General features: G+C 33.0%; 1 protein-coding gene across 2 annotated transcripts in view; it reads right to left on the reverse strand.

Moving 5' to 3' along the window:
• LOC139497370 (uncharacterized) overlaps nucleotides 1–18876 on the reverse strand; it is a 33479-nt gene extending 14603 nt beyond the window's left edge. The window contains exons 1-4 of one of the 2 annotated variants that reach the window (XM_071285583.1): nucleotides 18739–18876; nucleotides 14535–15034; nucleotides 13836–13988; nucleotides 12411–13189 (exon numbers count right to left, since the gene is read on the reverse strand). In XM_071285583.1, the coding sequence (XP_071141684.1) occupies nucleotides 12911–13189; nucleotides 13836–13988; nucleotides 14535–15034; nucleotides 18739–18847 (1041 nt within the window). In that variant the 5' untranslated portion in view covers nucleotides 18848–18876 and the 3' untranslated portion in view covers nucleotides 12411–12910. Of the gene's footprint in view, nucleotides 1–12410; nucleotides 13190–13835; nucleotides 13989–14534; nucleotides 15035–18738 lie in introns of those variants that run through there. The other variant, XM_071285582.1, reaches the window with a different exon arrangement.
• Between the last annotated feature and the right edge of the window lie 2029 nt (nucleotides 18877–20905).

Genomic DNA, 20905 nt, shown 5'->3' on the forward strand with positions numbered 1-20905 from the left:
TACAAGAGACTCAGATAGAGTCCAAACCACAAAAATAATCAACAACACTATATACAATTCTATAAGAAATCATCATTCCGAAATGTTATCAGTTACACCAAAAAATTGAAATATTTTAGTTTCCATATTTTTACGCAATTCGACTTTTGTAACTCGCAACTCGACTTTCTTAACTCGCAACTCGATTTTCTTAACTCGCAACTCAACTTTTGTAACTCGCAACTCGACTTTCGTAACTCGCAACTCGACTTTCGTAACTCGCAACTCGACTTTTGTCACTCGCAACTCGACTTTCGTAACTCGCAACTCGATTTTCGTAACTCGCAACTCGACTTTCTTAACTCGCAACTCGACTTTTGTAACTCGCAACTCGACTTTTCTAACTCGCAACTCGACTTTCGTAACTCGCAACTCGACTTTCGTAACTCGCAACTCGACTTTCGTAACTCGCAACTCGACTTTCTTAACTCGCAACTCGACTTTTGTAACTCGCAACTCGACTTTTGTAACTCGCAACTCGACTTTTGTAACTCGCAACTCGACTTTCTTAACTCGCAACTCGATTTTCTTAACTCGCAACTCAACTTTTGTAACTCGCAACTCGACTTTCGTAACTCGCAACTCGACTTTCGTAACTCGCAAGTCGACTTTTGTCACTCGCAACTCGACTTTCGTAACTCGCAACTCGACTTTCGTAACTCGCAACTCGACTTTCTTAACTCGCAACTCGACTTTTGTAACTCGCAACTCGACTTTTGTAACTCGCAACTCGACTTTCGTAACTCGCAACTCGACTTTCGTAACTCGCAACTCGACTTTCGTAACTCGCAACTCGACTTTCGTAACTCGCAACTCGACTTTTGTCACTCGCAACTCGACTTTCGTAACTCGCAACTCGACTTTCGTAACTCGCAACTCGACTTTCTTAACTCGCAACTCGACTTTTGTAACTCGCAACTCGACTTTTGTAACTCGCAACTCGACTTTCGTAACTCGCAACTCACTTTCTTAACTCGCAACTCGATACTCGACAACAAGTGAATCTCCGACAACAAGTGAATCCCCGACTGTGTGCACACAGTCGACACTTTTAGAGAACAGCTCACACCAGCTGTTCTCCACAAATTCATCTAACTCATTATTAGCCTATGTACATAGTTTTAATCACCTTTTTAAAAAAAGTTAAATTACGCACCTCAAATTTATTTCCATATATTTTTGTCTTTGTTTTTGTAAATATATACTAGAACACACCCGTGATATCACGGGTCCGTGACTGAATTAATTAAAGTATATAACTATGCGCAAGCCTTATTTTAGTATTAGTATTGTCATCTGATAAAGTCATGTCGATTATAAGATACACAGTTTTTCTCTGCTTTCAAGTCTTTCTGTTTGAACCCGTTGGTTTGGAACTTATCAGTTATTGGTAATATTAATTATTTGGAAAACAAAAGGTCCTGGAATGGAGTATTTTTTAATCAACAGCATTGTCCTATATAAGTTTTAAATAAAGTTGAATTCTTTGCTTTGCTGTTTTACGTCATCACGGCCCACTAACAAATTGAAAACTGTACCTATACGCCTTATTTTTAGTCCAGATTTTTAGTATTCGTATTGTTATCTTAGAAAGTATTACTGATTAAAATACTACAATAGGTAACAATTTGACAATTTAGTAGTGTCAATCCTGTGGTTATGACCCGTGTATATAGCATATTAGTCCTGAATACAACGTTTGGTGGTGCGCCTGTCAGATGCGGAACGTACAGATAAGGTAATAGGTAACAGGTGAATATACTATTGGTATCGGTAGCGGACTCGACCCGGAACTTCTTAATTATTGGCAATATTAATTACGTGGAAAACAAAAGGGCCTGGAGTGGTGTAATTTTTAATCTACACCTTTGTACTATATTTTATATATAAAGTTGAATTCTGTGATTCGTCGTTTTTACGTGATGACGGCTGACAAATTATAAGATACATTCTCTGCTTTCAAGTCTTTCTGTTTGAACCCGTTGAACTGGAACTTATCAGTTATTGGTAATATTAATTATTTGGAAAACAAAAGGTCCTGGAATGGTGTATTTTTTAATCAACAGCATTGTCCTATATAAGTTATAAATAAAGTTGAATTCTTTGCTTTGCTGTTTTACGTCATGCCCACTAACAAATTGAAAACTGTACCTATACGCCTTATTTTTAGTCCAGATTTTTAGTATTCGTATTGTTATCTTAGAAAGTCTTACTGATTAAAATACTACAATAGGTAACAATTTTACAATTTAGTAGTTAACCCTGTGGTTATGACCCGTGTATATAGAATATTAGTCCTGAATACAACGTTAAGTGGTGCGCCTGTCAGATGCGGAACGTACCGTAAGGTAATAGGTAACAGGTGAATATACTATTGGTATCGGTAGCGGACTCGACCCGGAACTTCTTAATTATTGGCAATATTAATTACGTGGAAAACAAAAGGGCCTGGAGTGGTGTAATTTTTAATCTACACCTTAGTACTATATTAGTTATATATAAAGTTGAATTCTGTGATTCGTCGTTTTTACGTGATGACGGCTGACAAATTGGACCTCGTAATTTTAGTGTTATTGATATAGGCCACGCTGCGCGCGCAAACAGTAAATAATCTTCAGATCATTGAAGGACTACTGAAAACCTAAAGAAGAAGAAGAAGAAGTTAAAAGAAGATGAATTTTCATTTTTTTCCAAAAAAAAAAAGAAAGGAGGAAAATAATCCCATATCATACCTGCCAACTTTTAAAAATGCCCATGGAGTTTTAACATGCAAGTTGGCTCATATAGTCCAACAAAACCTTCAAGGTGGCCTTCAAATATAATTTACTATTGTTTTTTTGGCTTCATCATACCTTTACAAGCTTAGAGCCATTGTAAAATTAATTGTTTTGTTTAAATTGTGGACAAAATTGCTCTTTCAAAATTTCCATTTGGGATCCTCCATGGGGGAAATCCCCCGCAAATAGTGACAATTCAGTGGCAGGTATGCCATATATACAAAATTGGCAGCATAGGAAATTAATACGAAAAAGCAACAATTTTTTTTTATAAAACTTTCTTTTATTTACACCTATACCTATAGTTTTTTTTAGTTAAATTTATTCAGATTGGTCCACTTGGTACATCTTAGTGAAAGTATGAAAAAAGTTTAATTGTGGAACTGTTTTTTTCTTCTTCTCAAAATGGGTAAAAATTGATGAAAAATGTGACAATCATCAAAATTGACCACTTTAAAAAAAAAAAAGCGTTCCAAAATATGATTTGTACTTTACCAATTATTTTCGCAGTCATATAAACCTAAAAATCGGGTTAAAAAAAAAGTTTAATTCTAGAATTTTTTGGCTCCTCAGACATGTATATGAGTGTCAGAGGTGTACATATTTATTGCAATGACAATTGATTAAGACGACGTGTGTGGCAAGCGATAATTTATTTACGATGCACAGAATTACTAATGTCATAATAACAATCACGTTCCCTTTACCATTGTTTACACGAATGTGACTTCCGAATTATACTATTTACCGGGATTGTAATAACATGAGCAACACGATGAGTCCCACATGTGGAGCAGGGTCTGCCTACCCTTCCGGAGCACATACGATCACCCCTCGTTTTTAGTGGGGTTTGGCCGGTTCATGTTATTAAGTTCTTAGTTTTCTTTGTTGTGTCTTGTGTACTATTATCTGTCTGTTTGTCTTTTTCTTTTTTTGCCATGGCGTTGTCAGTTTATTGCCCAATCTATAGTCGCCGTCACGTAAAATTGGCACCATGTTTTTAGTTAAAAAAAAAGTTTAAATATCGACCGCGTTTACTAAAGATCATGTTTTTCAAATAGCGGAATAAAAATCCTGTCCAATTTCCACTACTGTCCTACCTTTTATTGTGTTTGCACTTTATAATCCTGACCTTCACATTTTTCAACATTATTTACAGTGTAAAACCGCCATCTTGGTTTCTATGAGGATCCCTTATTCCATAACATTCGTTACTCTCCGGTAATATCATTGTCATTGATGATACAATTTCCCGCGCTTTTTTACGTAAAGATGACGAAAAGCTCCGAGAGACACAAGAAAATGGAGAGCACGTGGAACTCCACGGCAACACTTCCGGTAATAACAATGTCGGATTCCACCATACAAAATAATCTTGAATTATGTGAAGGTCAGGATTATACAGTGCAAACACAATAAAAGGTAGGACAGTAGTAGATATTTGGACCGGATTTTTATTCCGCTAATTGAAAAACATGATCTTTAGTAAACGCGGTCGATATTTAAACTTTTTTTTACTAAAAACATGGTGCCAATTTTACGTGACGGCGACTATAATTAAAATATTAATCTTTGATTTCGTTATACTACAGGTGTCATACCACCAATTAAAAGTCCCTATCTGTTCAACCAAATTTTGCAATTTTCACAGCTTTCTAAATATTTTACCTTAAGTTTAACTTCATAGAAACTAGGTATATCCTGAATTGTACAGGTGTCATCTTTCTGCATGCCAATTTACAACATACATTCAAAATCATATAAGAAAGCAGAGAGCTTCCGAAAGGAGGTACCACTAAAAATAACCCCTGGTTTTCTGGAAATCTTAAATTAGTATACTATGGAGCGCATTAATCCTCAATTTTTAATGCAAACTCATAGACAGGTAAATTTTGGCTCAAAATGGTCTTAATATATTTCTCTTTCAACAAAACTTTCATTTCTGCAAATTTGTTTGTTAGTTTAGGTGAACAATGACATCAAATGCACTTTTTTTTGTCCGAGTAGGCCTACTTTCACATACGTTCTAAATTTGAGGGAGTAATTGGTGGTATGACACCTACATATACGAAATCAGAGATCAATATTTTAATTAGATTGTTTATTGTCGATATACGAGTTTGACTGATGTCCCTCTCGTATCTTAATTTCGCCCCTCTTTTAAATGTAAAAAAATCTTGTATTTTTTTTTATGATACATTCTTCTTCTTCTTCTTCTTTCAGGTTTCAGTACAGAGTCGGACTCTTCTTGAGTGTATAAATGACTCTTGCTCGTGAAATCATGAGGCCTTCCCTCCTCACTTAAGGTAACACGATACCGAATGACGTTACGCCACGAGTTATCGTTCCTGACGTTATCGAATAACGTTCACACATACAAGCCAATGCAGCAGGTTCTGCAATCACAAAGTGATTACATAATAAAGAAATAATCATAACTATGCGACATTTTTAACGGTTACTTTTTCTAGATGCAGAGTGCCGAGAGTTTTGATGCAATACGAAACGGTTAACTTTTCGACATAGATTGTTTTATCGTTTTCCGGCAATTCTTCTGCTCATTGTTAACCTTTAAAAATGTATTACGTTACTTTTACTTTTACTTTTAATTCATATTCTGTTTCTTCAATATTTTAGCATCTGCACGATTTATCTATATATGTTCTTATGCAAAATAGACTGAGTTTTATCACTTTATTTTACTCTTAGTTTATTTTTGCAATAAAACTTTTTCATGATAGTTTAAACATATTTTATTGTCCAAAAAAAACATTGACAATAGGATTGGACACAAGTTTTGCAACTTAGAACGTCTTCTCCATTACATACAAATAATACATATCCGAACAAATATGAAATACATAATAATAACATCATAAACAATATTAATATGAAGACATGAAATTAACAAGAATTTAAACGACATGGTTCAACGATTCCTAAAAGTCGAGTTGACCGTAAATTTTTATGAAAGACCAACCTAATAGGTTGTTTTAATATTGGAATAAATATTCACTCAAAAGGTAAGTTTTTATTGTATTTTGAACAATTAAATTAAAGTGTTGTTGTCAACTGATGGATAATAAAATCAAATTGATGATCCATGTCTTAGGAAAAAATGAACAATTTCATTCGAAGTCGACAAAAAGTAATAACATTGTTATTGGTATATATTTAACCACAATGTTTAAAAACTATGAAAAGCGATTGGTCTCTTTAATATAATTCTGCACTTTTATAAAAATTAGCGTGTTTATGTTCATATTAAACAAAGCATTGCCGTACATTAAATTTTTAAAGTCGGTAGGTATATTTTCTTTTCTAAGTTCAAAAAATAATTTATTCCTTTGCACTGTATAATTTTTACACGATGCACGCCGTATCCCAATGAAATTTTGTTTTGGAAATAGAAATCTTGTCTATAGAAACTTAGGATGATGTGTAAAAAAACGGGGAACTGTACAACTATTAATCGGTGTTAAAATGGTCGTCAAAAACACCGCTCGGGCAAAATGGAAAAAGGAAATTTATCTGGATGAGAATACGGATAGAATAAGGCAAAATAGCACAATACAAGCAGACTTTGAAACTCATATAGAAAATAGTTTGTTAGTATGGAATGTAGAAAAGTGGTTTAACTTGGTTATTTTGCCGAATAACATTTCCTGTGTTCCAAGTGTAAACATTCTCATTGGCTGTACAGAGTAAATCTGATATAGTTTCGGAAACATTTTAAAAATAAAGTGCTAGCTTCGTAATATCATAGACCAAGTCTAGACAGGACAGACAGCAACATCAGAATGAGGCCTGAGAAAGTTACCGTAGGCTGAGAAATACATGGGAACTTGATTCGGCAAAAATTTAAAAAAAATAAAACCAGGTCCCGTTAGAGTCTGATTAAAGCCAGTCCCAAGTATCCACTTGCATTTATAAATATTTTTGTGTGATTTGAGTTGGAAATGATGTACACTGATGTACAAGTTCGGAGACAAAATGACTGATAGATAATTAACATAGTTGCCTTTTTAGGTCATGTTTGGCATATTGCTCACATGATATACCCTCATTTTCCAGTGTCAGTCCAAATTTTCTCAACCATCTTCCCGGATCGCCTCTATTACAAAACCTATCTATTATTGTATTAATGCTAACTTGTTCTCGTCCTGAACATGCATGACATATTTGCCACTGGACGTTTAAGCAACCAACAATCAATCCTACAATTTACACCCGTCACTTGAAACTTCAGTTGTTAAACTTTAAATCATTGCCTCTATTTTTTTCAAAGAAATCGACAGAGTTTACGAATATTTACGCAAAAAGAAATAACTACGTTTCCGCTTGCTAATTATGGAAGTGGGGTAACATGAAACTTTATTTGTAAAAGTACAAGTACAAATAAAACAAAAAAATATAAGGAACATGTCATTTGTACAAAGAATGATAAATAGTACATATGTGTTAAGTCCTAAAACTTTTGTTCTTCTGGAGAAAATTTACTCGGAAGTATTATAGAATGCTTTTTTTCTCCGCGTCCGTTCTACCGTCAATCCCGCACTTGGTGCCGCACTTGGTGTATATAGGGTTTACAGTCTTTTTGCTTCAGGTTTAAATTATGTACCTGGTGTTACTACTCATATTAAAAGTGCGCATATCGTCTGGATTTTCTATATTTTTTGTTCATGACAGGTTGCTGGATTAGGCGTTTTGATAAAATATAAAAGGCACGCAGACTCCGGCTTACATCTCCTACAGGCGGAATTTCAAGCTGAAACTTTTATATTTCGCATTTGCAGTTTGTTTCACTTATAAAGAATGCATATATGATCTCAAGATTTGTTCGTAAATAATTTTCCACAAATGACACTCTGAAATTTTGCATACAGTTTGCAAGGTTTGTCCGACTTGTTGAGCAGCCAACTCACACATTTACACCACGCTAAACCAATTTGTGTAGCAAGTCAAGAATATAACGGCTGTTTACCTATCATTCTTTTAATGTATTTGAGCTTATGATTTCGTCATTTGATAAAGGGACTTTGAAGTTTTGAATTTTTTCTTTGAGTTTTGTTATTTTATTTTTTAGAATGTGCATTTTATCAGGATCATTATTTTCCCTCATAATATTCACAACTAACAGAATGTTAAACCTTTTTTGACTGGTGCATCAAATGTGTCTTTTATTAACAACTGTTTTCAAAATTGTATTGTATCGTCCCGAACATGCATGAACTATTTGCCACTGAACGTTAAAGAACCATCAAAAACCGATCAATGATAAAACTGTTAACTGAATCAAATTTTTAAAGTACTCTATTTATGCATGGATGAAGCAACGACACCACCATTGTCTTAAATGATGGAGTTAAAAACTCAGTAATTCAAATGAATCCCACGTGAAATTTTTCATGTTATTTTCACGTGAACTTTACAAAAATATGAAGGTATTTTTCATGATTTTAATTAAGTTTTTTAATAATCTTATTTTGAAAGTTTACGTGAATTCAACGTGTACCTGATTTATGCATGATTCACGTGGAACCAACCAGTTCAAGCAAGTTTCAAGTATATGCTCGTTATGAAAATCAGACGAGATTAATGTTAATTCATGTGAGTGAAATTTCCAGGTGCAGAACGAAATAAATTATATCAGCAGAATTGTATATTTCATTACTAGGAAATTAACGAAACCCGACAGCGGAAATAAAAATAAAAATAAACACCATTCAGATCCCGACACATATTTTGTTTTCAATATCTCTGAGTAGTAATACCGTAACGTTACATTCTGTATTCAATAACGTCAAACGTTTTAGGTCCAATTCTAATAGTATCAATCAACTTTGAAGCCATTTATCTCAAAAACAAGGATGGTGACATGTGAGTTTCTATACGTGTATGGATTCAGTATGCAATTCTGGATATTATGTTAGTTTTTTGTTTTTCTCCGTATATAAGAACATAGCCATCCATTGGAAAATCTAAAAAGTTAAGCCGAAAAAAAGGCATTTCCCCTATATACCTAGGTAAATTTGTCGCCAAAATTGACGTTTTCCTATGAAAATACCAAGAAAACAAAAATGGTGACCCCCATTTTTTATTACATATTCCGATGTAACTCGATTCAAAGAACACGTGTGCCAAAAAGTTTGGAAATCGGGAGATATGCCATTCGGTATCGTGTTACCTTATTTGAAAGGTAACTGTATTCCTCGGCCAAATTCTAAAATGACAATTTTTGTTCAGTAGAATGATATTCCGACGCAGTGTCGTTTATGTTCAGAATAATAAAAAAAAAAGAAATTCCTTTAACATGTTAAACAACACTGTATTGTATTATTGTTTTAAACACAATCGCCTTTAATAAGCTCCATACCAAAAAAACTTGACAGGAACAACCCGAGAGGACAGACAAAAGATGGACACTTTATTTTGATCATGTAGTAAAACATTCAATATGTATAAACTAAAACAAGCATACTTATGTATTTAATAATCTTATGAACATATATATATATAAGACATGCGTATGTGTTTGTAAAACACTAACAAGAAAGGAGAACATGAAATTGACAAAATGGGAAGACAGACCCATCAATAAAAATAGATTAAAAAGAATAAATCTATTATATATAGAACAAAACATACTTTAATCATGAACATACATATTAAAGCTCAAATAGATAAAATTGAGTATGGAAATGGGAAATGTGTCAAAGAGACAACTACCCGACCAAAGAGCAACAGACAGCCAATGGTCACCAATGGGTCTTCAACACTGCGAAAAATATCCAGCACCCGAAGGCGTACTTCACCTGGCCCTTAAAAAATGTGTACTTGTTCAATGAAAAATTTAGAGGCTGATCACTTAGGACAGGCGCAAACATGAGATCTAACCCCCCTTAATACATTTGGCCAATATAGAAAAAAAAACCACACACACAGCAATACATACAATAAAACTCAGTTAAAAACAAGTCCGAGTCTGATGTTAAAATATGTTACAGAAGAAACTAAGATGAAGAAAATGACAATGGTACATAAATAAACAAAGGACTCGTGTAGCAGTTACTAACATGCCAGCTCCAGACCTCAATTAAACTGATTGAAAGATTATATCTTCATCATATGAAAATCAAGCACAAATCAAGTGAGGGGTTTAGTATCAAACATCCTAAAAATAAGAGGAGAACATAACATGCATCATGCTTACAACTGGTTTTAAAACAATTATATTTAATTCCGATGTTAAAAACCCTAGGATTAAATCAATTTTAAGTTAAAAAGTATCATCTTTAGTGGCATGACAGCCGTACCGTAAATTCGTAACTATACCCCATTTGAAGAAGTCTGTTTAAAGGTTTGGAAAGTGTATAAGGTGAATGACAACATTTTTGTATTTTGCATAGAATGTTACCATTAAACATTGGATTTTAAAAGGTCAGTTCAGCAGGATAAATCGCTTTTGTACTTACTGAAGTCGTCATTATTGAGAGCCAATATATCATTCAAATATCTGAAAGTATCATTAAATATTGGTATCATATTTTGTTTTGATGGGTCTTTGCTGATTCCATTATATAGTGTAACTCGTAACAATACAGTAACAGGTCCACAATAAGTTGTGCACTGCTAATCCCCATTGAACTTGACGATATACGGAATCTCCATAGCGAACAGAAATGTTATCTAGAATAAAAAATATTAAATCAAGTGCAGATATCGTATCAAAGCAGATCCAATCTGAATAGTACTTTTGTTCTAAGTTACCTAACAGATTTTGAACATACATATTCGCTTTCTGAGTTTTTTAAATGCCCATTTAACTAGGTTAGTGAATTTTCTTCATAAGATTATGAGGAAACATATAGGATAGAAACACCAGTACTGTGAACTGATTCGATCGAAATCACCAATTTGAGCATACAATTTATAAAGTACTTCCAACGAATTTTAACCCTCCAAAAGTAACTAAATAAACTATATTTTTAAAGGCCTTTTTTACACATTTATTACCCGGTTTTTGATTGCAGTGTAGTAATGGAGCAATGGCTTGGAAACGAAATAATTCTATACTTGGAAGGTGTTTTGTGCAGCCTCGGAAGCCAGTACGAAATTGGAACTTTCATATTACAATTATTCGGTTCTGCTTGAAAAGCGTTACTAAAAGTTTATGTGTGACAGGAGTCATTTTCCGAAAAAAAAGACTCAGTTGGAATGTTGGTGAATTCGTTATTTCCCTATACAGAACCTCAATATAAAATTTACATCAACAATAATGATATAATTGGCGGCTTTGTCAGCTTTGACGGAACAATTTCCTTGTCCAGTTCTTTTAGCTTATGTTTAATACGAAAAATAGGGCTTTTATGATTGTTGGTAGGAGTAAAATATTCTTTAAGTGTTTAAAAAAGAGGGACGAAAGATCCCAGAGGGAAGTCAAACTCATAGATTAAAAATAAACTGACAACGCCATGGCTAAAAATAAAAAGACAAACAGACAAATAACAGTACAGTAGACACAACATAGAAAATTAAAGACTAGGCAACACGAATCCCACCAAAAACTGGGGATCTCAGGTGCTCCGGTATGGTAAGCAGATCATGCTCCACATGTGGCACCCGGCGTGTTGTTATGTTAATACAACTCAGGTAAAGAGTCTAATTCGGTAGGTCAAATACGTGAAAAGAGAAGGCAATTGCAGTTAAGTGGTTCATAAGTGTTTCTTGTTTCTCGTTTTTTATATAAATTAGACCGTCGGTTTTCCCGTTTGAAAGGTTTAACATTAGTCATGTTTGGGACCCTTTATAGCTTGCTGTTCGGTGTAAGTCAAATATCCATGTTGAAGACCGTATTTTGACCTATAATGGTTTTTATTTTACAAACTGTGACTTTGGTGGAGAGTATTCTAATTGGCACTGATACCACATCTTTTTATATCTATCTAAATGTTTAATACGAATATAAACTATGTTCAGTACTGAATAAAGAAGAAGAATCTTAGGATTTTTGTCAGCTTTAAATTTTTCTAGTTTTATCCATGTCTAGCAGCAAGTACGGAATGAGTTGTTGATGATGTTTCGACACTCATTTAAAAACACAAAAACTGCTCGAACAGAGTTATGAAGAGGAATGATTAAAAATGACACTCCGAAAATTTTATGGACACCATACCAGGTCTTAGTTTCTGTTATTCCGTTCTTTTCCCCTTAAAGTTGATTTGTTTCCTTTGTGCTTGGTTTGTGACCCGGATTTGTTTTTGCAAAATCGGTTTATGACTAGTGAACAGCAGTATACTATGATGCCATTTATATGTCATGTTTTTAATTTTCGTTATTTCGTCCGTGTTTGTTAACAGTCAGTTCTGATGGTCACCATGCAGACACATACCTTTTTAATTATTTACTTCCAAAAAAGAGTAAAATAACAAAAATACCGAACTCAGAGGAAAATTCCATACGGACTTTCCGTAATCAAATAGCAAAATCATATGCCAAAACACATCAAACGAATGGAAAACAACTGTCATATTCCTGACTTGGTACAGCAATATATACACACAAATATGAAATAGAATTGGAGTATTGGGAATAAATGATATGTAAATCTATTAATAATTTCGGCTGTGTCCGTGAACAGTCAGGGTCATCAGACACATACATTTTTTTATTACTAGTATTTACTTCCACTATACAGCAATATATAAACACAACTATAAATAAAATTTTAATATTGAAATTTATAACATGTAAATCTATTAATGTCATCATCAATCTAAGTATCATTTCTTGTCACTTAAAGTCTTAAAATTAGCAACAATAAAAGCTAAAATCGTTATTACCGAACTTGACCTCCATTACGTCATAGGAAACAGCATGATTCATATCTATATTTAAAAAGATGTCGTCAAAACATTTTAAAATTATTGCACGGACATTATTTTGCAGCTGCCCAACCGCTTGTCTTGCATCACAAAAAAAAACCCAAAAAAACCCAATATTTTTCCGTCGGTAATCTGGTCGAAAGCAATGTTCTGTATTTTTATAACTGTGGATACTAGTATTCTCTTTTTTTTTTATCTATTCTGTTAGTATTATTTTGTCTTTGAATGGCCATCTATAGAATCATGACCGTTTTTACTTTTTGTTTTGCACGGAGTATTTGGTTCTATATGTAATATAAAAGGTAGTATTATTTTGTACCCACACTTCATCACTATTGTCAATAAAGACACTAAAACAATAAAAATTAGCATTACGGGCTGCCACTGGGCTGGTATTTCGTTGAAGAAAAGTCTTAAACTTTTACCAATCCCTTCAAAGAAAAGTTGTATTGGATGCAGGAGAGATCTTGTTATAACCGACGAAAGAACCTGAAAGTAAAAGAATATAAATGTTATGTCTTAATTTCATAAAAATATACATCATGTGTCTATGCTTCATTTATATTTTTGATAATGTGCTTTGTCCATACGCCTTTCTGTGCTTCTTTGTTTTATATTTGTATGTTGTTATAGTGATTAAAATTATAACTAAATGTTGACTGCTCTACCCATATTTTTGACATTTATACCCATTATCATGTCTGTTTGTTTTGTTCACACATCGTTGTCAATATAATGGAATTTGATGCGACTGCCATGTACAAGGTTTAGTTAGCCATAAAATCAGGTTTGATTCACCATTTGTGACATTAGAAAATAATTGTACCAATGCAAGTCAGGCATATGACATTTGTTGTCCATTCGTTTGATGTGTTTGAGCAATTGATTTTACCATTTGATTGTGGACTTTCCGTTTTCCTCGGAGCTCGGTATTTTTGTGATTTAATTTTTTACAAGATTCTGACAATCTTTTTTTTTAGTTTCTGTTCTAATACCTAAACTTTCAACCAATTAAACAAATACCTCTTTAGATTTGAAGGTTTATGAAAGGCATGTATCTTTAAAAATAAAGATTCGTCCAAATATTTAATGAATTGCAGTCATTATAAATATAACATTTATATGGATATCTTACCATTAACGGAGTTATCTCCCATAATGGATCCACTAATATAGCTGTATGATATTTCTCACAAGGATCATGTTGCCATGACAACTGTGACACCATCCAATACCTAACACTTTCTGTGATCGTCATTTGTTCTGGATAACACTCACTGGGAACGCCCTGCAGTAAATTAAAAACATATATGATGTGGTATTCTATTTATTTGACTTATTATCATAAAAACCATTTGAATGAATAATTTCTTGATGCGACTGTTATACAAGGGAGATGTTTAGCTAGCTATAAAACTAGATTTAAACCACCATTTTCTAAATAAGAAAATGTCTTACCAAGTCAAGAATATGACAGTTGATATCTATTCGTTTTATATGTTTAGATTTTGATTTTGTCATTTGTTTGGGGAATTTCCTTTTTGAATTTTCCACGGAGTTCAGTAATTTTGTGATTTTATAACATTTTTATATGAGATATCCAACATTGCAGATAACTTCTAATTTAGACATATTTCTTCATTGCAAGGTTCAAATCAAAAGTTTTTTCTCAGATTAGTTCTTGAATTTGTCAATTTGGCTATGATAAATCTAAAATTGGAAAAAAACATTCACATTAAATTCCTTAATCATGATATTTTGTAGAATGGACAATTATCACATTATAGGTCTTTGATAACTATTTGCACACTTACTAGTATCTAAACTTACCTACCTTCCCCATTACTGTCATTCTTTTAGCTGCTTCCATTTGGAACAGTCGAACATATTCAATTGGAATACTTATTAAAAACATTACAAATATTATCAAAAAGAAAATTTTCTTAAATGATAATAAGCTATATAATGTTGTAGGATATCTGTTAGATGTTCTTGTCACATTTGTAACTTTAGTTCTGGTACTGTTAAGGACATTGGTTTCTTCCTTAATGTTAATAAAATCGTTTTCAATGTCAATGTCTTCTTTTGCTATTGGTTTTGTATAAAAGAATGTCACAATTGCTAATGTCAGAAAAACTGCTGATATGATTGAAGTTGTCTCTCTTGGTATTAGTAAACAAACAGCTGAACGAAGTACGAAACAAATTGTATGTAGATCTTCTTTAACTAATTCAAGTACACTTTTTAAATTGTTTGTATCTTTTGACATCCATGGCAGGCTCGACAAACTCCATACTGAAGATGTGTTGGTCTGTTGTCTTTTAGATAATCTATCTGAAAAGATATCAAAATGAAGGCATCCCGTTAGTGATTATTTAGCAAAGCGTATTTTGTTATATCCTTATGATAGTTGATACTTTGTTTAAGAAAACTATCCGTAAATAAAATAAACAGCATGATGTTTAATTGTTCAAAGCTAAAAATAGAAAAATAAAACAGAAAACATCACAAAAGAACGCATTAAAATAAGATAGAACTAATTGTACACTTGTGCAGAATCGAATTTGCGTCGCACATTTTTTTTAAATATTCGTTAGAACGCCTCCTATGCAAAATAATGCATACCATTTCTTATCTAAGTTTTAAAGGAAGCATCTGTTATAAATGGAGGGGCTGCATATAATACAATTGGTAACCTGTTTTACTCATGGCTAAGTAAACTACTTGAGTGTTTAGTACACATCATTGGATAAAAATGAGCAGGATAAGACATGCTTTTATAGCCGACTATGCGGTATGGGCTTTAGTCATTGTTGAAGGCCGTAAGGTGACCTATAGTTGTTAATGTCTGTGTCATTTTGGTCTTTTGTGGATAGTTGTCTCATTGGCAATCATACCACATCTTCTTTTTTATATATATACATATATTACAAAGACTGGCAAATGAATATAAGTGACACAGAGTAACCCATCTTGTAGACCATGTTGATTGGATTCATGTGCAGGGTCTCTCAATGCATGCCAAAATAAAGATTGACAAATGAGTTAATTGGGGTTATACCAACAGAAATAAAAACAAAAACCCCTGCTTATGTAGTTTGATCTTTAAGAAGGAAATGACGATGAACAATTAACCTAATAAATCGAATGAAAGATAAGTATGGTATAGTGAACCATTCATGACACGGAAGGTACAAGAACATTATGAGATATTCATTTAAATTATAGAGCTCAATGGAAATGAAAGTGTAAATACAAAACAACAAAATGCGGGTACTATTTTACACAATTTCTGGAAAGAATCTTAAGTAACTAAAGAAATCAGTCGAAGACAACAAGATTTTCTTTCTCACAACAGCAGCAGCACGCATTTAAACCGAAATTAGATTTTTACTGATGGACAATAATTTGTATCCGCGTAACCACGATATCACATTAAAACACATTCCTGAAAGTATGGCAGTATTTGAAGGTTCTTAGATACAAAATTGCACTAAGCAACATGCTGTTTTGTTGTTCCAATTTTTGAAATTTTCGCTTATTTTCGCAGATAGTCCCAATCTCTAAAATAAATTCCGTCAATTCAAAAGCAAAGGTATTGACAAAAGTTTTGATCAGCCAAAATAATAACCGGCAAAATATTACGTATATCTTATTCTGAATCAATGAAAATCGCGAAATTGTACACCCGCGAAAATAACCCGCTATACGGTATTATGGAGGCTATACATTTCAAGGAAGATGTAGATTTACCTATCGTTAAGACAGCTGTTGCTGATTTATTGTTAATTATTCTTTACCACTGACAAGCAAAGTTCTGAGAAAAAAATAAAGGTTTTGGATATAAACCAGTTATTGATAAATATGTGTGCCTTCAACTCACGTTGTTTCGTGACTTTTCTGGTTGTATGTAACATGATAAGATGACTGCATTCAAAAAGCAAATCTGCCACAATAAAGAAAAGAAAGCCAGACCATGATCTTCAGACTTGAGGAGAAGTTATTCTAGAAAATCCAATGGAAAATATGACGTTTGCAGGGAAGGCGAAGAAGCACTCGTTAACTTGTCTGGTGGCATGCCCTGATAAGGACTGGATATACTTTGTTGGAGCAGTTTCACAACAAAACTCATGACATTTAAAAATAGATCTTCTGTCTTGCAAGTTCAGACTCTCCCACCAACTTCACATACTTGAAGTTTCATTCTATGTGAGTTTTTCTTCAGTGACATTACTGGAGCGGAAAAACTACCGAGGAAATGGACCCCCAGTAAGTGGATTGGCCTATCAAAAGTGAGAAACTCCTGTCGTGATTAATTGAAATGACAAAGCAGACAGCACCTGAATTCCTCCTGGACATGATTTACTCTAACTGCAACGGCAAGACTGATTGTGACAATCGTAAATGTACCTGTCGCTAGAATAGACTATCTTGATTCAGTGTTCGAACTAAAAACTTGAACTAAATTACCCTGAGGTCGAAGAAAATGAGGACATAGGACCACTATGAGTCTGAGTAATTTTGGTATTGCTCAAATTTAATCATTCATTGACTAATAATAAGACAATCACTAAACTGTTCTCAGTAGAGAATTAAAAAAATATCAAATTGATAGTTTTTTCAAGATTATATTTTTAGATAACCAAATTGATTAAAAAATAAAAACAATAAACATGGATATAAATCATTCGTATCTTCTACTGTATTTGATTCGTTTAGGGATTTTCAATTTATTAACAATTTTTTTGAATTAAGGTAGATAGAAAATTTTTACGGACGCCATCACGAGTTGGTTGACCTTTATGAAATAACCGTTTCACAAATGATATCGAATATGTTCCTTACGTCGTGACTACAATCCCCTTCCCTTTCATGAATGTGACCTATCGAATTAGACTATTTACCAGATTTGTAATCACATAAGCAACACGACCGGCGCCACATGTGGAGCAAGATCTGCTTACCCTTCCGGATCACCTGAGATCACCCCTAAGTTTTGGTGGGGTTCGTGCTGTTTATTCTTTAGTTTTCTGTATGAGTTTGACTGTCCCTCTGGTATCTTTAGTCCCTCTTTTGTGTATATGTCAGATCGATTATGACCATATGATATCTATAGAATTCTAACAAAATTAAATGATCCAAAAAAGAGAATATAATGCAACGACGATTTTGATACAAATGCAGTCGGAAATTAATAATATAAGAGGCTAATGCAGGATGTATCGACCCAAAAAAGTATATCGAATTCGGACTTCGTCCTCAGTCAATATACTACTTTCAGGTCAATATATTCTTGTATCGTCCTCATACAAATACTATAATTGTTTAATGAACAACACACAGACTTGGATTGTTGACAAGAAAGATATAATGTGTTAAAAATACAGTTTTAGAAGTAAAATCATGTTTCAATATGACAACCGTTAATATTCAGCCTTCATATAAAAAAAAACAAACAAAAAAAAAAACAAATAAATAACATTTCAAAAATAGATTTTCCACCCCAATTTTATCAGAATTTAATGATGTTTTCCTCTATAATCATGATAATAAATAGACAAATCTATTGAAAATCTCATTTTCGCCACAAAAGGACCCCTTTTCGCAAAAAGTATTATTGTATATTTCTTATATATTATGTATATCTACATAAACTTTAGTTTTTACCATTAAATTGATATCTAATGGTTTCAATTAGTTTTGAGGTTTACCCTTATTTAGAACAAATTGACTAGACTATAAATAGCGATAAACGGATAAGGTGTATTTATAAAATGAAATTTAAAATGAAAATGAAAGTAGGCATATGATATGGTCATAAGAGCAAATTTAATTTCTATACCTACGTTATGAAACTCTTAGAAAGACAATTGTTTAAAACTCCAATACTGTTTGAAGATATATGCCACATTCATGACGTAAAAAATAGAATCTCGATCCCCTTATGTCAAGATCAGGAACAAAATCACTGACATGACATCACTGTCATCTAATTATTGAAATTAATATTATTTTTTCATAAGATCTTTTGTGCTTACCATATAATGACCACGTATATACACATATTGTAATCACCAAAACTGTACTAGAACATAATATTAAGTATCTCAAGGAAGAAGTTGTATTTGTTTTCTTTTTTGCCTCCATGTTGTTTCCGTTTTGATATTCACCGTAAGCACTTTATCTTATATCTATAAATAGTTCTATTCTTATCCAAATGAATGGAAGGAAATACGAAATGATTTATTTTTATTTATATAACACTACAATTATCATTTTTTCCAAATATCATCATATTGTGTATCAATTAAAAAAATCAAAGTACAGAAAATACTGTAAACCTGGGTAGAGGATATGTCATGTCATAACTTTGTAATTTTTTATCTTTGGTCTTCGGAAGGAAACAAAAATAAAAACAGAATAGAAACTTTTGTTAGGATCATAAATAAACGTAGGTGAAACAACTGTCAAAAACAGGTAGGTGTAATTTAGGTACCCTCACGTTAGCTGTTTCTAGTCGCCCGCCAACCGTCATGCATAGGAATCTTTGTAAGTAGTTGTGTCTCTTTATTTGAAAAATAAACGTGTTTTCAAATTAAAAAAGGCCGTAAGTTTTCAAGACAGACAATGTTTATTTGTATACCAGCAGAAGCCAAAAAAAAATGTGCAATTCACTTATTTGCCGACAAATCGTTGATTCGACATAGGAATTAGCATAATGGCAATTGTATTTAAGGGGCATGTATAATCCTACTGTAATAGCTGCTTTCATAATAAGGAAAAATAGCCGCTATGTAAATTATCAAAGTACCACTAATGTTGCCATATATTGGGCTGCCCCTCAGACAATGAAGCTGTCAGGTTTAAAATTTCATAACGTTGACATTTTTAATCATATTTTCACCATTTATAAAACTTTCTGTTCAAAAACTAAAAGACGTATATTTTCTTGACAAAAAATGCCGAAATTTTGTTAAAAAAAATACAGAATGATATTGTAATGCTGCAAATATTATTGCAGACATTGTTGACCTCGCAGGATTGGTATATGTATTCTGGTTACTGTTTCATAGATGTATATGTTCCACATTTCCTTTATTTGTCCTTAACAAGTAGTAACTTCCTACGCAAACACGAGATATTTTTATGCCCCACCTACGATAGTAGAGGGCAATTGTGTTTTCTGGTCTGTGGATCCGTTCGTTCGTTCGTTCGTCCGTGTTCGTTCGTCCGTCTGTCCCGCTTCAGGTTAAAGTTTTTGGTCAAGGTAGTTTTTAATGAAGTTGAAGTTCAATTAACTTGACACCTAGTACAAATGTTCCCTCTGATTTTATTCCAAATTAGAGTTTTGATCCTGAATTATGGTCACTGAACATAGAAAATGAGAGTACGAGTTGGGAGCGTGTACTTGGGACAAATTATTGTTTTGTCATTATTCATACATATATATATATATATGTGCAATAATCACCAGACTTCAAGGTTACATTCATAATACTTTTACACTGCGCAGATTTCTGCCTTTTGATAAATATTTACTTGTTTTCAAAATAATTAAATTCTAAACGTATCATCGATTCTTATAGTTTGATATTGGTAATAATCTGACCATTTCCTGTCGGTTTATTACAATTGGTTATCAAATATGATCATATATACCATGGTGTATTTCCAAAAGAGATCGTGTTTTGCATTTCCTGGAACTGATTGAAATCCTAATAATGTAACTCATATGGATAATAGCATTTGACATGAATTGAATAAACAATCGCTATTCATCTAGTCATTGAACGTGGACATAATGTTATAATTGGTCTAGTAGTTTCAATTTAGTATATTATAAATATAAACTACAAAAATCAGGAATGATTGCATGTGGAACAACTCTCCAATAGAGACCAAATAGCATAAAACTTAACAACTGCAGGTTACAGTATGGTCTTTAACAATAAGCAAAGCCTATACCGCATAGTCAGCTATGAAAGGCTCAACAAACATGCACCAGTATAAACAACAAGTCGACCAAGATTGTTTGAAATAAAACAAGTATGCAATTATGACAATCGGCAACCAGAGATTCAATTTACTTTGAGATTTACTAGATAAGACGCACCTACTTAAAGCTATTAAGTACCTTCGATTTTTCACAACGAAGATTTTTCACCATCATGTAAACAAATTCGTCATTATAACCTTCATTTGACA

Source organism: Mytilus edulis, chromosome 12, assembly GCF_963676685.1.
Source record: "Mytilus edulis chromosome 12, xbMytEdul2.2, whole genome shotgun sequence".
In the NCBI taxonomy this organism is placed as follows: Eukaryota; Metazoa; Mollusca; class Bivalvia; order Mytilida; family Mytilidae; genus Mytilus; species Mytilus edulis.